We start from the raw sequence: 17,429 nt of genomic DNA on the forward strand, positions 1-17,429 counted from the left end.
TTACGTTAGGCCCATTGTTGCCTGTCAAGTCGGGTGAGCGATATAACCTAACTTTCCAACAATTCATAAATCACAATAAATGTGAATAAATAGATTAATTTTCCTTTGTTGTATTCAATTGGACTAATTAAACTACATATTATTATAAAATGTGTTGCTGTTTTCAATTTGATGATTTGGGTACCTCAATCGAAATTGTCGCAAAATAAAATAAATTCTCCTCCTTCCGTAAGGAATCTCCTAGTCGCGTAAGTATTTTACTTTCGTGGCTAGCAACCACACGCAAGATAGGTTTCACTCTCGATTACAAGTGTGTTGCTAGGACAGTAGAAACTTTCTAGATATAGTATAATTCAGAATAAGTGGCATCGCGGTAGGCGTTGATTCTCTAAAGTGAGCTTTATGTTATCTCAAAAAATTTAGTAAACATGTGAAACCGTCATTACTTTATTCTGAGGTTATGCGTTACATAATTTTGACATGGTTTTCACCCACAGCAGAGATAACCCCCAGACAAATAATACACTTTTCATAAATGAAACAAGGAAATTCCAAATACTTATAACAAGAAAATAAACACAAAACGATTCCAATGATAATATCAAGGCCAAATTAAAAGCGAAGGTTACCAACAGCATCGAAAATAGGGTATTATTAGCAAGGGTCTTGCTGCCAACGTAAATTTGAATTTCCAACGCCTACCGAGATGCCATTTATTCTGAATTATAATATACGTAGTAGGAATTTTTTTTTTCAAAACAGCAATAATAGCTGGAAAGTGTAACCGAGGTGACAACCAAAAATGACAATGTATGATATTTGACATCTCAACCTTGGAATTGGTCGCTCGGAATTGGACGTCTCTAAAAGACAATCCGGAGTAATGCCATTTTACGAAGATAACTTTTTCTTCTTTGTTAAAAGAGTTCATTCTTTGAGGAATCAGCAAACTCGTTACGTTTGTCAAAAAATGAACTTTATTGTTGTCGGAAGTCATGGCTATTAGGTACTATTTTATCAGTAGATTTTTAATATTTAATTTTTCTTGTCTAACAGAACCAGAAGGTGTTAGAAAATAATTAGAAAAGGATTTAGGTACAATTTTTTTTACTCTACAACTTTTGTGTTTAAGGTTTTGTTGGAAAATAATTACGGGAGCCAATATCAGAGTTGGCTATGATTTTTTCGTTACATGTTGGATTAACTGACTCAGTGAGGCAACGGATGCAATTTTTTTTCTGTCAGTGTCTGTTCAACATTTTCTCGCCACCGCATTGCCAGATTTATTATTTTAATATTCGTAAGAAACTAAATGATTTATTAAGTGTGTAATAGTATATTAAGTATAAAGAACGGTAATGACAATGTACCGATCGAAGACAATTGTTTGGAGGAGGAGCTTGCGACGACTCCAAAATTGTCTGAGATCGGTACATTGTCATTAACGTTCGTGATGCTTATGAGATTTTTTGCGCGATTGAATATTTATTACAAAACATTCACATCTAGAATAGGCCCAATGCAATACCTACGTGTTTATACCCTTCACATCGTGTTGCCACAATGTCGATTTTTGTATCGCGTTTCTAAGGCAATCTGCAAACAACTACCGCCATTGCAGTTTTTGTGCGCAAATATCGCCAGTTGTGTTGAAAAACAAGCAGTAAAATGAGTGATATTAGTGATTCCGAAAACGAAGTGGATGTTGTAGAAGAAACTTTGAATGTGGGGTGCGTCACAAATAAAGAATTTTTGAAACTAACGATCTCAACGTGTAATTAAGAAAACAAGGAAAATTTGGGTTATGAAAATTTTGATAATACTAATGTCGCGGCAAGTTCCCTAATATTATTTCATTGCAGCGGCAAGGAATGCTGACCACAAGAGCCGTGTAAGTTTCCAGAAAGTGCTAACATCTTGTCTTCAACTTCTGTCTACATAAATCAAGAATTTTTGAAACCAGCGAACTCAATATGTAATCAAGAAGACAAGGAAAATCCGGGGTACGGACATTTTGGCAATTCTAATGTCGCGGCAAGTTTGTTACTAAAATTGTTTCGTTGCAGTGGCAAGGTAGGCCGATTACAAGAGCCGTGTGAGTTTCCAGAAAGTGCTAACATCTTGTCTTCAACTTCCGTCTACATAAATGAAGAATTTTCGAAACCAACAACCTCAATGTGTACCTAATCAAGAAAACAAGGAAAATGCGGGGTATGAAAATTTTGACAATGCCAATGTCGCGGAAAGTTTGCTAATGCTATTTCATTGCAGCACCAAGGAAAGCCGACTACAAGAGCTTTATGAGTTTCCAGAAAGTGCCCCCACATCTTGTCTTCAACTTCTGTCTACATAAAAATTATTATAATAATAATTGATTAATTTTGAATAAACTTTACTTACCGTTCTAGAACACCAAAAATTACTTACCGTCTAGTTTATCGTTAGCAATGAGTAAACAGAGCTTACCGTCTTGGAAACAGACGTGGTAAACAAGCAAATAGAGTACAATCGCGCAAAAAAATTATTTGAATAAATGACACATCAAATGAAATAGTTCGAAAAACACTTCATTATTATCCTATTCCATATTTTTTTCGACATCTACTTTTTGACAGACGATAGCCAACTTTTTTTTTTCAAATTACACTCATATTTTTTTATTCGTTCTTATAAAGAATCTTCTTCTGAATATTCGTACATTAAAAGAAAAAAACAAAAAATGTATTTTAATTGGAAAAAATTGAAAATCAAAAATCAAGTAATCAAATTTGTAAACAATACAAAATCTATTCTGGTTGCTCAGAATTTCCTCAGTACTGTTGCAGACACTGTCGATACCTTCTAGAAATGCCCACTTTTGCATTCAGTAAAAAATTTCGGGGTTTTTCCTGACATACTCGCACTACCCGTTTTTGTAACTCGTTTTGGGTGCCTGGTGGGGTCAAATAAACATTGTCTGAAAAGTTTCCAATGAATATAAAGAAATCCAATGGATTCAAATCTGTGGATCTAGCGGGCCATCGAATAGCTCCATGAGCACCCATTCATCACCAACATAATTTAAATTATTTAAAAATACAAAATTCATGCGTGCATTATGTAGTATGGCGCCGTCCTGATGAAACACGACTCTATTCAACACTGCTAATGGTATCTCATCCAGAAAGTTGCTTATTTCGTTTGATAATAAATAATATGATATTTTGTTTGATTGAGACAACTATCAATAAAAAAAGGACCCACTAGTCCATTCTATCTCCAAAAATGCCACACCACACGTTAACACTAAATCGTCTTTGGAAATTTTCTTCCACAGCAACATTATTATTATTATTATCATGAAACTGTTTTGACAAATGAATATTCAGAGCTTACTTAGTCATTTCGAGCATTTAGAACAAACTTCTCTCTTGTTTATTTTGGCCACTTGATTTTTAAATTTTATACATTTACTCTTTAATTTCTTGACTTTTGTTTAACGAATGGGTATAGTTCTTTGCATTTTTATATTCAGAAGAAAAATCTCTACAATACTGAATAAAAAAAAATGTACAGTGCTATTTGAAAAAAAGAAGCTGATGTTCATCAGTCAAAAACTGGACGGAAGATTTTTTTTAATTAGTTGATAATAAAGTGTTTTCAAAATTATTTCATTTGATGTGTCACTTATTCAAATTGGATAAAAAATAAGCAAAATACAGCATCAAAGATTTTTCGTCAGTCACCCTGTATATTAGGTTTTATTAATACAGTATATTTTACGAGTGATAATGTGCCCGACGGAATTAAAAATACAATACAATATATTTTATTCGGAATCGTATTGTAATATGCACATTCCTAACCTTATACGAGGGCGGAAAGTTGACCATTCCTTTTTATCTTTACTTCCATCTCTTGGTCAGTAATAGGCCACTTTCCGTCCTATTATAAGGATTTTCCAGTGGCGTACTTACTAAAAGTCTAAAAACAGTAGAAATGAAACTGCATCAAATTAATTGTTTATTTGCTAAAAATGTAATGATTCCGAATAAAATAGTTTATTCGGAATTGTATTGTAATATGCACATTCCTAACCTTATTTGAGGGCAGAAAGTTAACCATTCCTTTTTATCTTTACTTCCCTCTCTTGGTCAGTAGTAGGCCACTTTCCGCCCTATTATAAGGTTTTTCCAGTGGCGTACTTGCTGAAAGTCGAAAAACAGTAGAAATAAAACTGCATCAAATTAATTGTTTATTTGCTAAAAATGTAATGATTCCGAATAAAATACGGGGTGATCAAGAAGGACTGTTAAAGTTGGTAACACTGGATCGTATTTTAAATCGTATAACAGGAGTAACTTCCGGTTGTTGGTGGCTTGTCGTTGTTAATAATATACCTATATCAGATATTTGTCAAATAAACCAACAAAACATATCCAGTTGCAGTGTTATAAATAACCGAATTAAAAAATTTTCTTAATTCTACTGCCAACTTAAACAGTCCTTTTTGATCACCCGGTAGTATACAAACCTCGGTGGCAATGTGTTTCACTCCTGTCTCGAGCATTAGTTCACCTCGGCTACGCCTTAATACTACTTAATACTTAATACACTCACTGGCGTTCGGGAGTATATCATGTATGCTCGTTGAAAAATCAGGCACTTTCATCACTTATAGTGTAATATACTATTTCGAATTTCCGAAAAACGCTGTCTAATGAAATTAAAATTTCCAGCTTTTTTCGAAAATGGCTAAACACAAACAAGAGATTAATATTTAATGCATGAACAAAAATTACCTCTGTCTCATTTTCGGTGTTTGTAATGTCACTTAAAGTGTTCATTATGCTAGATTCTTGAAGCACGCTGCACGCTCTCACTTCACAAATTCAAAAAAATCGGCAACGGAACAGATCAAAACAGCAACACGATCAAAATTAATAATGTTTAAAACCAGAGAAACGCAAACCAAAGCTCTAAAGAAAAATCGCAAATCTAAATGCTTAAACTACTTGACAGCACTGATAGTTTCAAATCTGAAATGTCATATACTTTATTTTTCGCTGGGTTTCATAACAACCAATGAGAATCAGTGGCGCCAATGTTTGAAGATATTACCAACACAATCTATGATACTTTGTTAATATTTCAATGTTATGGTTTGGGGATTTTGTTATCTAAGGATATTTAAAAAACTGCGTTCTATCAGTGGACGTAGTCTGCATAGCAGTGGCGGCTTGTCAGGTGAGGCAACTGAGGCCGGGCCTCATCCTCATTTAAGCATGAATTTAAATAAAAATTTATTTTTAAGAATTAGTATTTTGCAGATTTGTTTTTATATTATAATTATTGTATAATTTAATATATTTTCAAACTAGTAAATCCTAGTAAATCCTAGCAAGAATATCAGGAGTAGTATCCAAAGCATCTATTTTGTTTTCTGTGTTCCACTGGAGAGCGATAAATTTTAAATCCAGGGCTCCCAGTGCAACGGGAAATATTCAAATATTTGTCGTCGCGCCGCATCCACTAGTGGCCGCGTCAATTAATCCGAATCGAGGCCGATCTTACGTCACCTTCACTTATGTCACTTTGCGCATGCGTATTAGGGTCTAATTCCAGAGAAAAGAAACTCCAATTGAATGGTTTATCTGCTAGGTGGTATGAAATTTTCCGGACCTCTCGGTGAGCATCGTGGACTCTCGTACTACAATTTTGGCTGCATGCTTTGAGCTACACCATATTTTTTAACGCGCGCCTTTTAACCAATAGGAAATCATGCCCCAAAAATAACGTAAAGATCACGCCACTTTATTACTCCAGCGGGCCGTCGCGACGCGGCGCCTTCGCGCCAAATAATATAATTCAGTAACAGTTTGAATAATAATTTGTTCTGTGCTGGTCACCTTTGTGTCATTTTCCGAGGTTATTTTGATTTGGTTAAGTGTACATTTTTGATTTTTGGTAAGGTAACATAGGTAGATCAACCATCAAACATAAATCTCCAATTTGATTTAGTTATGTCGTTGTTAAATGTTCCAAAATATGCGCCTCACGCTTGGCCTCACCTCACCCAGAGTTCACGAGCCGCCACTGCTGCATAGGCACTTTACGTGTAAAAGTAAAAATCCTCGGATATTGGCTCCCCTAATTATTTTAGAACAAACTCTTAAATACAAGAGTTGTAGAGTTTTAAAAATGGTTCCCAATTCTTGTTTGTTTTGTTTTTTAACATCTTCCGGAAGTACACAATAATGGAAAAAATAATTAAAGAATTTCTCAAAATAGCAATAGCTGGGAAGTGTAACCGAGGTGACAACCAAAGATGACAATGTATGATATTTGACAAGTCAAACTTGGAATTGGTCGCTCCGGACAGAATACAGAAAATGTTGTTTGAATGTCTCTAAAAGACAATTCGGAGTAATTTTACGAAGTTAACTTTTTCTTCTTTGTTAAAAGAGTTCATTCTCTGAGGAATCAGCAAACTCGTTACGTTTGTCAAAAAATTAATTTATTAATTTGTTTTAGCGGTAGATTTTTAATATTTAATTTTACTTGTCTAGCAGAACCAGAAGGTGTTAGAAAATAATTAGAAAAGGATTTAGGTACAATTTTTTTTGCTCTACAACTTTTGTGTGTAAGGTTTTTTTGGAAAATAATTAGGGGAGCCAATATCAGAGGATTTTCACTATTGCACGTAAAGTGCCTATGTACCAAAATCCATTCTACAGTGCGCCCAGAAATGTGGTAGCAACTTTTACACAAAGTGTCACAAGATGGCACTTTCGAAAAGCCAAATTTGTTCAATCTTGCAACATTCAATTTTTGAATTTTTTCAAAAGAATATGTTAAGGAGGTTTTCCGAACAATTTTTACCCGCGACTTGTGCACTAAAATTTATCGAGATGTTGCTCGAAGGGTTCAGTTATGCATTGAGCATAATGGTGGTCAATTTGAACATTTTCAATAAAATTTAAATTTGAATGTTTTACGTTTGACAATTATTGACATTTATTTATCCCAATTTAGATAGCGGCGTTGCCATGCATAAAAAAGGTCTCTGTAAAAAAGTGTCATCTTGTCGGACTAATTGAAAAACTTGCTACCACATTTCTGGGCGCTCTGTACATACATTCTATGGGGTGTCACAAAATTCGCGCGTCAGCCGTAAACCACAAATTCAGTTCTTCCATCTGATTAGGATTTTCAAGAATTTTTTTCTTAAACCATTTAGTTTTTAAATTACATCAATTTTAAGATAGCCAATCACAGAAGGATAATTAACAAAGGGTATTAGGTGAATTGTTCTGTGAAGTGTTGTTACCAGGTAACAAAATTAATGTTAAAAGTCAATATTTGTCTGGTCAACTGTGCAAAAGTGTTATACTAACGTCAAAGTGACATTAATTAGTACATTTTTTGGAAAGTGTCGATTTTTGTACAACACAGTAAGACATGTTCACTTCCGAAGAATATATACCGAATACCGAAATGATGATCATTTACGGGAAAAGTGGTAGGAATTATAAAGCAAGGCTGTATGAAATTGCCGCGAACGTTGATGTTGCCATCTATGGCATTTTCTAGCAAGGACCGTCAATACCCCCATGTGGCAATGCCCATGCCACGACCTGCTGTATAATAACCGGCCTGTTCATTTCATTAAAAAAGCATTGCGAAAATGTTTCCGAGAAAGAGCCAATTTTCACCGATGAGGGCGCCACCGTACGGGCGCTTCTAAAGAATAAAAAATCAGAAAAATATGTTTAGACACGATTTTAGAGTTAAGATTGATTTTAATTTCGAATGTCATTTGAACGAGAAAAACTCTCGGTGACAAAAATTTAAGATGAATAATATCCCCAAAAAGCGCCCGTACACTAGCGCTCTGCGGGGATCACTCAAATTACACTTTTGAACAGGCCGGTTATTATACAGCAGGTCGTGGCCCATGCTATTAAAAAATCTGGCTGACGAAACATCAAAGGTGCCGACCCTAGCTGTCCCGGTAATTGTTCACTTTAACTACTTCTGGAATTTTCGCGTTTTTTCTGGCTAGACAGCCTCAGGGCGTCCTCCTAGATCGTGTCCCACCAATCAAACCTTGTGCAAATGCCTTTTTTTTCTCTCTTGTTGTATTTCAAGGTCGCGCCAAGTCTTAGTATAACTAAAGGGTAAGGAAAATTTTCATTTGCACAAGGTTTGACTGGTGGGAAACGATGTAGGAGGACGTCCTGAGGCTGTCTAGCCAGAAAAAACGCGAAAATTCCAGAAGTAGTTAAAGTGAACAATTACCGCTGTCCCTACTGAACGGGTAAATATACTGTGACTTAACGATGATTTATTTGTAAGACATAAGACTGACATTTCCCTTTACTTCAAAAATTAAATTTAGTTGTCATTTGTGCCGTAACCGTAGCAACGGCAGCAAAAATAACGGCCTCGGTCTGATAATTTTGAATAACGGCCTAGACTGTTATAGGTGTCATATCAATCAAGCATTGAGTACTGATAAATCCTAATAACAGTATGGTATAAAGAAAAAAATATTAAAATTCACAGTTAACGGCTGACGCGCCAGTTCTGGGATACCTGTATAGTCTAGTAATAGTAGTAGTAGTAGGATCTAGTCCCGAAAAGTACGTAATGCTCATGATGAAAAGTATCTGGTTACAAAGGTAAAATTTCTGAGTTCCCTAGAGGAAGAATTATGAATTATTATTGTAGGTTATGTTTGACCGGCGCTTGTGATGTGTGATGAATTCACCGGACCGATCTGACAATAAGAGATATCGAAGATATCTGCTATCTTGTTTAGTTCAAGATACTAATAATTAGTTACAAATCGCGATCATTCACCATTTTGAGAAAGTTTTACCTGGAAATTTGTTGAAAGTACAGTCGCGAGCAATAAATTTTGGCCGTCAATGTCATTCATAATATATAATTATGGAATCAGAGTCAAAATGTTAATTAATGCATTACACATGTAGCTAAATTTTCGAATGGGATATTTTTGACCACTTTTTAATCACATCCTCTATTATATCGGGTGAGGCTGGATGGCGTTGGAAACCGTCAATTGTTTTGCTTTTTTAAAGTGTAAAGTAAATTGACAATTGTAATTAGAGCATAAAATTTATAAACAAAACAATTTTTTTTTCTTTGCAATGTTTTACATTAAAAATAGAATAACTAACGATTCCTATTCTCGAAGCAAATATCTAAAGGCACCCTTTACTGAAAACAAACTGTTCATTCATGTGCCGATTAAACGTAAACAAATATTATTAGTGTCAAACGGTGGGAAATTCAAACTTTACACTGTTCCACATGTTTCAACGCCTGCACGGCCCATTTTTTAAAGATTATTATTGTATTATAGTGGTGCAATTTTTTTAAGCTTGTACATGAGAGAATGAATATTTTGAAAATAATTACATACATGCAAAAGGTAAGTACACCATACTAAAATGTTAACAAACAAAAATTTCTTGAATATCTAAATGCACATTATGCCAAGTCTGATTATTTTTTTTTATGATACACCTTTAAACTTTGTTAGCATGTACGGTCGATGGACAAATAAAATTGGGACACTTAAAATTTAGTCTATGTAAATCAGACTATTCAATTGTCAATAAATTTGTCAGGGTCTATATAATATGTCATTCCAAAGTTAACCTATTTGTGATAAAGCTGTAATTAAACGATGCAAATTTGTAAATTTTGACTTATGTGATTATCATTTTGGTCCCAATTTTATTTGTCCATCGACTGTACCTTTAAAAACATTTTTTGCATACCACTTCAACACAAGTAATTCACTTTTTAAAATAACAAAAATAATTCATTAAGAAATTAGAATTTCATTATGATAATTACAACAGCTATAACAATGTTGTTTTAATAACAGTCACAAAGTATCTTTAACCTTTATGAGTGAGTACACTGATTTTGATTAAGATTTATAGGGAAAGTTACATCATCAAAGATAATATTTCACACTTCAAAATTAGACCTCATAAAACTCAAATCTTAACAATTTACCTGGTAAAAGTTGAAAACATTTGATGCTCTATACAATTTTATTCTAAATTTTCAAAAAATATCAATCTATGAACATGATTATTTATTAGCTGCTTGAAAATATTCTTTAGATCCTTGAGGATCAGGTTTAATAGTCTTACTTCCTTTTTTCCAATTAGCAGGACACACTAAAATAAATCAATGTTACAAAAATGAAACATTATAAAGCTTAACTACCTTCTCCATGTTTCTCAACAAACTGTAAGGCTTCAATTAATCTAAGGCTCTCTTCAACAGAACGTCCTATTGGTAAATCATTAATTGTAATTTGCCGAAGAATGCCATTAGGGTCTATGATAAAAAGCCCTCTCAGTGCAACTCCATCTTTTTCCAGTAGTACTTCATAATCACGAGCAATGTTCTTGTTAATATCAGACAATAAAGGATACTTTAACTGACCTAAACCACCTTCCTGTAAGATTTAATCATTAATCTGATGAGCATATTATCTTTTTGATTGGCTAACAGATCTTTTGGTATTCATCCATCCTAAGTGGGAGAAATGAGAATCAATAGAACATCCAATTACTTCTGTGTTTAACTTTTTAAAATCTTCATAGCGTTCATCTAACGCTATTAATTCAGTAGGACACACAAAAGTGCTAAAAAAAGAATGATAATTTTAATTGTTTTATAATATTATACTACTTACAAATCAAGTGGATAGAAAACTAAAACAACATATTTCCCTTTATAGTCATTTAATTGTATTTCTTTAAAACTGCCATTAATGACAGCTGTTCCTTTAAAATTAGGAGCAGGCTGCTGAACCCGGGGTGCAAATAGAGTTTGACCTTAAAGCAGAAACATTATTAAATATACTTAAATTATATTTTATATTACTTTACCAGCTGAAAGGCTACGTAGCGCATTATTTTTAATTGTGGTGGAAGTAACTTTGAATAATTGGGGACCCTGGAAAAATAAATGAATAAGACATAACCAAATTTTTTTTATATAGTTTTACATACCCTTCTCACTATTGTACTAAATAGTCCTGCCATCATAAAGCAGTCAGTTATTGTTAACTGATCTGACTCAATAAGTCTTTAAAGAAATGAAATAAAATTATGTTCACTAAATTTTAAATCACCTTGAAGTAGAGACAGTTGCTAGTGACTTGCAATTTTGACAACTTTATTACCAACATACCAACTGAATTACTAAACGAGGAATACACAGGAGGAATATGAGCATGAGCAGCTGTGATGAGCAGTAAAGTTATAGTTAACTGATCTGATTGAATCAGTTTTTAACGAAATGAAATACAATTATTTTTACTAAATTTTAAATCACCTTGACCTGTCGACAGTTGTTAGTGACTTGCAATTTTGACAACTTTATGATCACCAACTGAATCACTAAACGAGAAAATACCTACTATGAATAACAAAATGTTTAACGGACGTCGTGATTATTCAAAAATAATGCAATATTAAACTAGTAACATTTATTTGCAAAAAATCAATTAGTTACCTTGCCTAATCGAGATATTTAACTATACAATGAAACATTTGTTTTCTCATTGAAATGTAACAAACGTAGCGTAATATGACTTTTAATGCGAGGTGAAATTTTAGTCCTTTTACTTCGTTAGGACAATGTTTTCAATTTGTTTCCTTGCTATAATAATTTTTTTTAATAACCCTTACATTTGAGGATAGACGCCCCGAGGGTGGGATTTATGCCCCATGAAAGAGAATATAGTTGCCCTGATGGAGACACGTCTCTGAATTAATTGTTTAGGTATTACTAGAGCTGTAGGAAATAAATTCGATTAAAAATATGTATATTTAAGTATTAAGGAAAAATTTAATGTACCTGCTAATGAAACAAAACAAAAATTTAAAAATTATTGATCATCTAATTTTCCTCGTTTTGCAGAAGACAATTTTTTCATTTTAATTTCTGTCTCGCCACATGTATTGGGTATTGCATTGTGTTTCGTAAGCAGTATCTACAGTTCTTTGAACAGCCGATGCAACTGATCCAATCGCAAGTATCTTGTGATAAATAATATATTTCATTACACTCAATCGTCACTCAATACACATTTCCTTATCTTCCTTATCTTTTTTCCGTTTCTTAGTTTCTTTACTTTTTGAATCACAATTTTTTTCATTTGTCTGACTGAGTGACTGTTTTCTTTTAGATTTTGTGATAGGTATTGTAGGAATAGAGGCAACATTAAACAAAATCTTTGTTGGCGTTTCTTCAGGGTTATTTATATTCGTTTCCTCATTAATAATAATTGAAAAAAAATCATTCAGGTATTTCGAACATGTAGGTTTCTGTTCATCGAAAAATTTACTGCCTAAGCGACTTTAAGTTCCTTCTTTTTAGCATTGTGTTCAAATAACTTAATATTTTTTTCTTCAAACATTTCATCTTCTTGTGCCTTATTGGGAATTATAGTTGTCACTTCTTGAATTATGTCATTATTTTTTTTTCCTATGGTGTCTGTCATTTGGTGTTTCATCAAATATGAAAACATACCCAATTGTTATCGTCCTCGAAAAATTCTCTCATCGTAGGATTTTCGATTTCCGAATGATCTGAATCATTTTCATTTTTTGAGTTGTCCTAAATGTTGAAGAAATAATCATCAGGAATTATATTTCCGTTGAAAGGGTAAATTCCTGTAGCAACAAACCCTGAAATGCCATTGGATGGTGTAGCAGCTCTTTTCCATGCCGATGCAATTAACTTTCCAATCACATTTCTACTTAAGTATAGATTTTTCTGTGAAAAAACATTTCATTCTGGGCTTCTTGGTTGTAATTCATTCCTTTAGCCCGTGTCAGAGATAGTCCTTCACTCTTTTGAATGAAAAGTTCTCTAGAGTTTCGTTCCATAAATGAGGCAAACCAATGTTTTCCAGCCAGTTCTTCTCTTAAACCCTTAGGACCAAAAATAGTTACTTTTCCTATCCTGGAAATCCTGATTTTTGAAGACGTTTGATATGCTTAACAAGTCGTTTCTCATTTGTTAAAGCCTAAACCAGGATGTTTTCCTAAGGTAATTTTTTGTGTTTGATGGTTTTTAAAACGCCTTCTAAGTGTTCTACACGGAATATTGAATTTTCGGCTAGCTGCGTTTAGGCCTTTTTTTTATAGTTACTAAGTTCATAGCTTCAATTAAACTTTCCTCTCTCCAGTGAGCACGAAGTGGAGCGTTACTCTTCCTTTGATATTTTCTTGGCATTTTCTCTATAACAAGACATCACTAAAAGTTTTCAATAGATAAAAATAGGGTGATTAATATAAGGGCATTTATCCTCATTCCATGTGGGGCATAAATTCCTCGCATAGGATTTAGGTATGGGATAGTTGCCCCAGTTAATTTTAAACTTCTCACTTAAACGATCTTGTTGAAACAAACACAAAGCGTAACTTATACGCATATTAGATCATGTGATATAAAAAGAAATAATTTACTACGTCAAATAACCTTTAGAAACCTTATTATAAGCACCACGTATATCCCGCAAATTAAGAACAGCAACTAATTCACTTCAGAGACAGTCAAAACAAGGTGAAACTTACCTCGCACCAGTGAAAACGTTATTGCCACCATTACTTTTCATACTATGGACATGCGTAGAGAAAAAATCAGAGTAACATCTGATGTAGTTTCCTTTTTAAAGGTGCTAGGTATGTGGTGCTAGCGCGTCTATCCTCCTAGGGCAACTATCCCCATTTTACCCTATCACAACAAATAGTTTTGAGATAATTAAATAACATCGTCCACGTTTAAGACAATATCAACTTCAACAACTGGTTTGATCAGTTGTTTTTGATGTTCATTTAAGCTGTGTCGATGTTTCTTTTTCCTTCGATAAAAACACAGCCATATTGTAACAGGTACGAGAATTAAACATAAAGGTATTAAAAACAGTAATGAAAATGATTTGTTGGTTTCTTCGCTCTCACTGATGTCTTGAACTTTAATGGTGATATTTTTGTAAGCGGTGCCGTATGATGAAACCACTAAACAGATGTAAGTCCCACTATCTACTCTACGCGAATTATAAATATTAAGTTTGTTGAGATAAATATTATTGCTTATTGCAAAAGCAGAATTCGATGACGGTATGGCACAATAGCAGTGCCCTTTATAGTTTAGTTCACAGGTTTGTACGTCGCATTCTTTAAACCATCGTATTTCAGGAGGTGTTACACTTTTCGCTTTACACTGAATTACCAAGGGTGTATTTGATAATATGGTTGAATTAGACGACGGTATCAACGACAAAACCTCTGGTGGAGGACCGTTGTATTTTGCTGAAACTGCAGAACAAATTATCATTTCGAAAAATTAGACGTACCTATATCACTTACCTACAACATCCACCACATATATTTTTATAACTGACTCATTGTACAAACATCTGTACAGCCCGATGTTCTCTTCAGTGGCATTTTTTATTTCTAACTTTTTTCTCATTTTATTAAAGTTCAACTTCTTCCATTCACCATCAGTGTTGCCCAGTTTATACATATTTCTTTTATTAAAATGGATTCCTTTATAATTATTCTCACAGTGCTGCAAATATTTAAGATTTATTTTTTTGTATCATCATTATTTTTTATTCATCGATTCATTGTTTTGTTAGTACCTAGATATTATACACTTACAGCTATTTTATTAATTCATTTGTGCATACCGGCGTTGGCTAATTCGTTTGAAAATTAAAGTACAAAATGTTTTTGAAAAGTCCAGAATCACGTAATAAAACAAAAACTTAATAACATCAAAAACAACAACCAAAAATATTTATAATTTTGCTTATTTCTTAATTCAACAGAAGCAGTTTCTAATTGTTTAGTTACAATTAATTTTCTTGAATAGGTAATGTACTACTTATAAAGAAAAATATGCTCCTTTAAACACATTGTGGTTGCTATATCTCTTATTGACGAAATTATTTGGTTTTGTATGTAATGTATGTACCTAAAGGATTATGGATGTCTTTATAAATTTCTTCATTTTCTTTGTAGGCACTGTTATTAGTTTCAACCTTTTATAAGACAAAAACCTCATTGTTTAGAATCGATTGTTACTGCATGTGGATCCGATCAGTAATATTTTTGCTATACATATGTAGGTAGATATACATGTTATTCGTTTATTCTGTATATCCAATTAAGTTACTTTAAATAATCGGCTTCAATACAATAATATTTTATTGGGCTTCCTATAATTTCACAATATGTATAATGTATTTAGGTACTTATTATACATTTCTTGTCTGCTTTAGAATGATACGAAACAATTGTTCTAATTGAAATTAACACAATAATATATAATTTTTAATGAAACAGAATAAATGAAACAACATACCTTAAATTCCCAAGTAATATTGTCCTTATTGGGGTGGTGATTATTGCATCCCATCAGTATATCTGATCCAGTTTTATACCGTGAAAATGCCACTTTTGGTAAAGTATCTGGCGAATCATTGGTGTAATCATATTCTACAAGAAAAGAAAATTACAAAAGGTCCATTATTCGAGTGTTAAATCAATCACCAATAAGGCCACAGGTTATCGCAATCTCTCTTTGGAAGTGTGCATAATTAATAGAATTATTGATCGGGTACGATTTTTCAAAACGGTATCAGTTGTTGATGTGTAGTGCAAAGTTTAATAAAAACATATTTTTTATTAGTTTTTGTGACAGTAAAGAATGTTATACGAGAAAAATATTTCATTGTGGCGTTGTTAGTGATCAAATTAACGTTACGATCAATCACAGCAGTCAAAATGATAAGATTGGAGAGGCGGGTGGAAATTGTTGGATAGTGCAAAAGATATGCTTACCTTCGCTTTCAATTCTGGTCGTCTGGCAACAAACAATCAACAAACAAATGCAGCAATAAACAAAAGTGATCATATTTTCATAGCCAGCTAAACAAACAGCGAGCTTTTACGGTCGATATAAATCTTCTTTTCGGCTTTGTAACTATACAACAAACTAACTAGAGTCTGTTTTAAGAGGAAAATAATCGATTTATTTTAAATCTTCAAGTCTGTGTTCGATCAGACAATCCAAACATTTACGAAAACGTCACAACAAATACCCCGGCATGCTTTTATTCAACGAATATTTTTAAAGTAAAACACCAGTAGACTTCTCGTCTTGTGTATTTGCATTACCCTATTTGATTTTATAACACTATTTCGCCATAAAATATTATTGACGGCTCCTGACAAATTTTTGTGATCGTTGAATGTCACCAATGTACAACACTTCGCCGGTTACAATTACACTAATTCTTAATCTAATCTGCAACAACTCCACGTAATTTTACTAATATAAACAGTACAGATTTTTTATTTGTATTTATGCGAAATTAAATCTTATGGGCGTACTATGGTAAGGTGATAACTACTGTATATTTATTGTATTATCCAAATAAAAGTGGCTAACTGGGGGGAGATAAAGATATCTGATAAGATGTAATAATACGATCGATTGAATTTTTCTCCTTTCTTATCGGTGTTCAAATGTGATAATCTACGAACTGCAAAATAATTATTATATGAGTTATAAATATTTATTTAAACTTGCCTCGGTAACAAATTTATTGGCTACCCAAAATAAATTTGTATATGCGACCTGCGCTTGTTTTATTAAATTTTTATTATGCTGGTGCTGGAGGAGGCAAAAATAGACTTTCTGTATCCTGCTAAAGTAAAAACTTTATCGGTTGCACAACTCCTTGAGATCGTTGGTTGGGATTGATGAAGATGAATGATATGTTAGGTTTGACATGTTGGCCTATATTTGGCAAAAACTGATTTAAGTGTTTTCTGTAGTGTTTCTGATAAAACTTCAACAAAATATATTGAATTTTGCCTACTCGTTATAAAGTAACAAGCAAAGTATTTTGATAATTATGGTAAAGCTCTTTTTGTTTTGTAAATACCTATCTCTTTACGTGTGGTAATATGTTTACTAAAATCCAATAATAAATAATATAATAATTAATGTTACAATAATCTGCACCTATCCCTCAAAAATGACCTACATCTAATCTTTTATTATAAAATATTTTTGTTATAAATAAAAAATGCTACATTTAAAGAACCGTATTTTACAATTTAAAAAATAGGTATATCCTAATATCTCAGACCAACTGAATAAAAGTGCAAAAACTAGGTTTTAAAACTTACGTAAAAAAAATAAAACGCAAGTTTAATTCATCAGAAAATCGTTGAAATTTCTGTTAAAAACTTAAAGTGCTGTATTACAGTTCGTTTCTTCATTTTCCTCGAAAACTAAAATAGTTACGGTCTAACTTTTATACCTACACCAAAAGAAGCGTCTTGAAGAGAGGAATCCAATCCAAC

The 17,429-nt window shown here is 33.0% G+C and overlaps 2 protein-coding genes and 1 long non-coding RNA gene across 5 annotated transcripts; 1 reads left to right on the plus strand and 2 right to left on the minus strand.

The window, feature by feature from the left end:
- Nucleotides 1-1,867: 1,867 nt before the first annotated feature.
- LOC138125362 (uncharacterized) lies at nucleotides 1,868-2,393 on the plus strand. Its single transcript, XR_011157424.1, has 3 exons — nucleotides 1,868-2,003; nucleotides 2,067-2,211; nucleotides 2,272-2,393. It is a non-coding gene; the product is annotated as an uncharacterized lncRNA (long non-coding RNA).
- A 7,661-nt stretch (nucleotides 2,394-10,054) lies between these two features.
- LOC138127368 (peroxiredoxin 2-like) lies at nucleotides 10,055-11,364 on the minus strand. Its single transcript, XM_069043421.1, has 6 exons — nucleotides 11,046-11,364; nucleotides 10,923-10,989; nucleotides 10,727-10,868; nucleotides 10,541-10,676; nucleotides 10,252-10,486; nucleotides 10,055-10,202 (listed from the first exon to the last, which is right to left on the minus strand). Exons 1-6 carry the CDS (start codon nucleotides 11,079-11,081, stop codon nucleotides 10,114-10,116), a joined length of 705 nt encoding a protein of 234 aa, XP_068899522.1. The 5' UTR covers nucleotides 11,082-11,364; the 3' UTR covers nucleotides 10,055-10,113.
- Nucleotides 11,365-11,509: 145 nt separating this feature from the next.
- LOC138127366 (CD226 antigen) lies at nucleotides 11,510-16,582 on the minus strand. 3 transcript variants are annotated; one of them, XR_011158197.1, is made up of 5 exons: nucleotides 15,897-16,582; nucleotides 15,418-15,551; nucleotides 14,415-14,619; nucleotides 13,620-14,363; nucleotides 11,510-13,283 (listed from the first exon to the last, which is right to left on the minus strand). XR_011158197.1 is itself a non-coding variant. In XM_069043418.1 (4 exons), the coding sequence occupies exons 1-4, from the start codon at nucleotides 15,967-15,969 to the stop codon at nucleotides 13,807-13,809; spliced, it is 969 nt and encodes a 322-aa protein (XP_068899519.1). In that variant the 5' UTR covers nucleotides 15,970-16,582; the 3' UTR covers nucleotides 11,510-13,806. The 3 variants fall into 3 exon arrangements, 1 of the variants encoding a protein (XP_068899519.1); XR_011158198.1 differs by having other exon boundaries at nucleotides 11,510-11,832; nucleotides 11,896-14,363; XM_069043418.1 differs by having other exon boundaries at nucleotides 11,510-14,363.
- Nucleotides 16,583-17,429: the final 847 nt, after the last annotated feature.

The sequence above is a fragment of the Tenebrio molitor genome, chromosome 3 (assembly GCF_963966145.1).
Source record: "Tenebrio molitor chromosome 3, icTenMoli1.1, whole genome shotgun sequence".
NCBI classification, from domain to species: domain Eukaryota; kingdom Metazoa; phylum Arthropoda; class Insecta; order Coleoptera; family Tenebrionidae; genus Tenebrio; species Tenebrio molitor.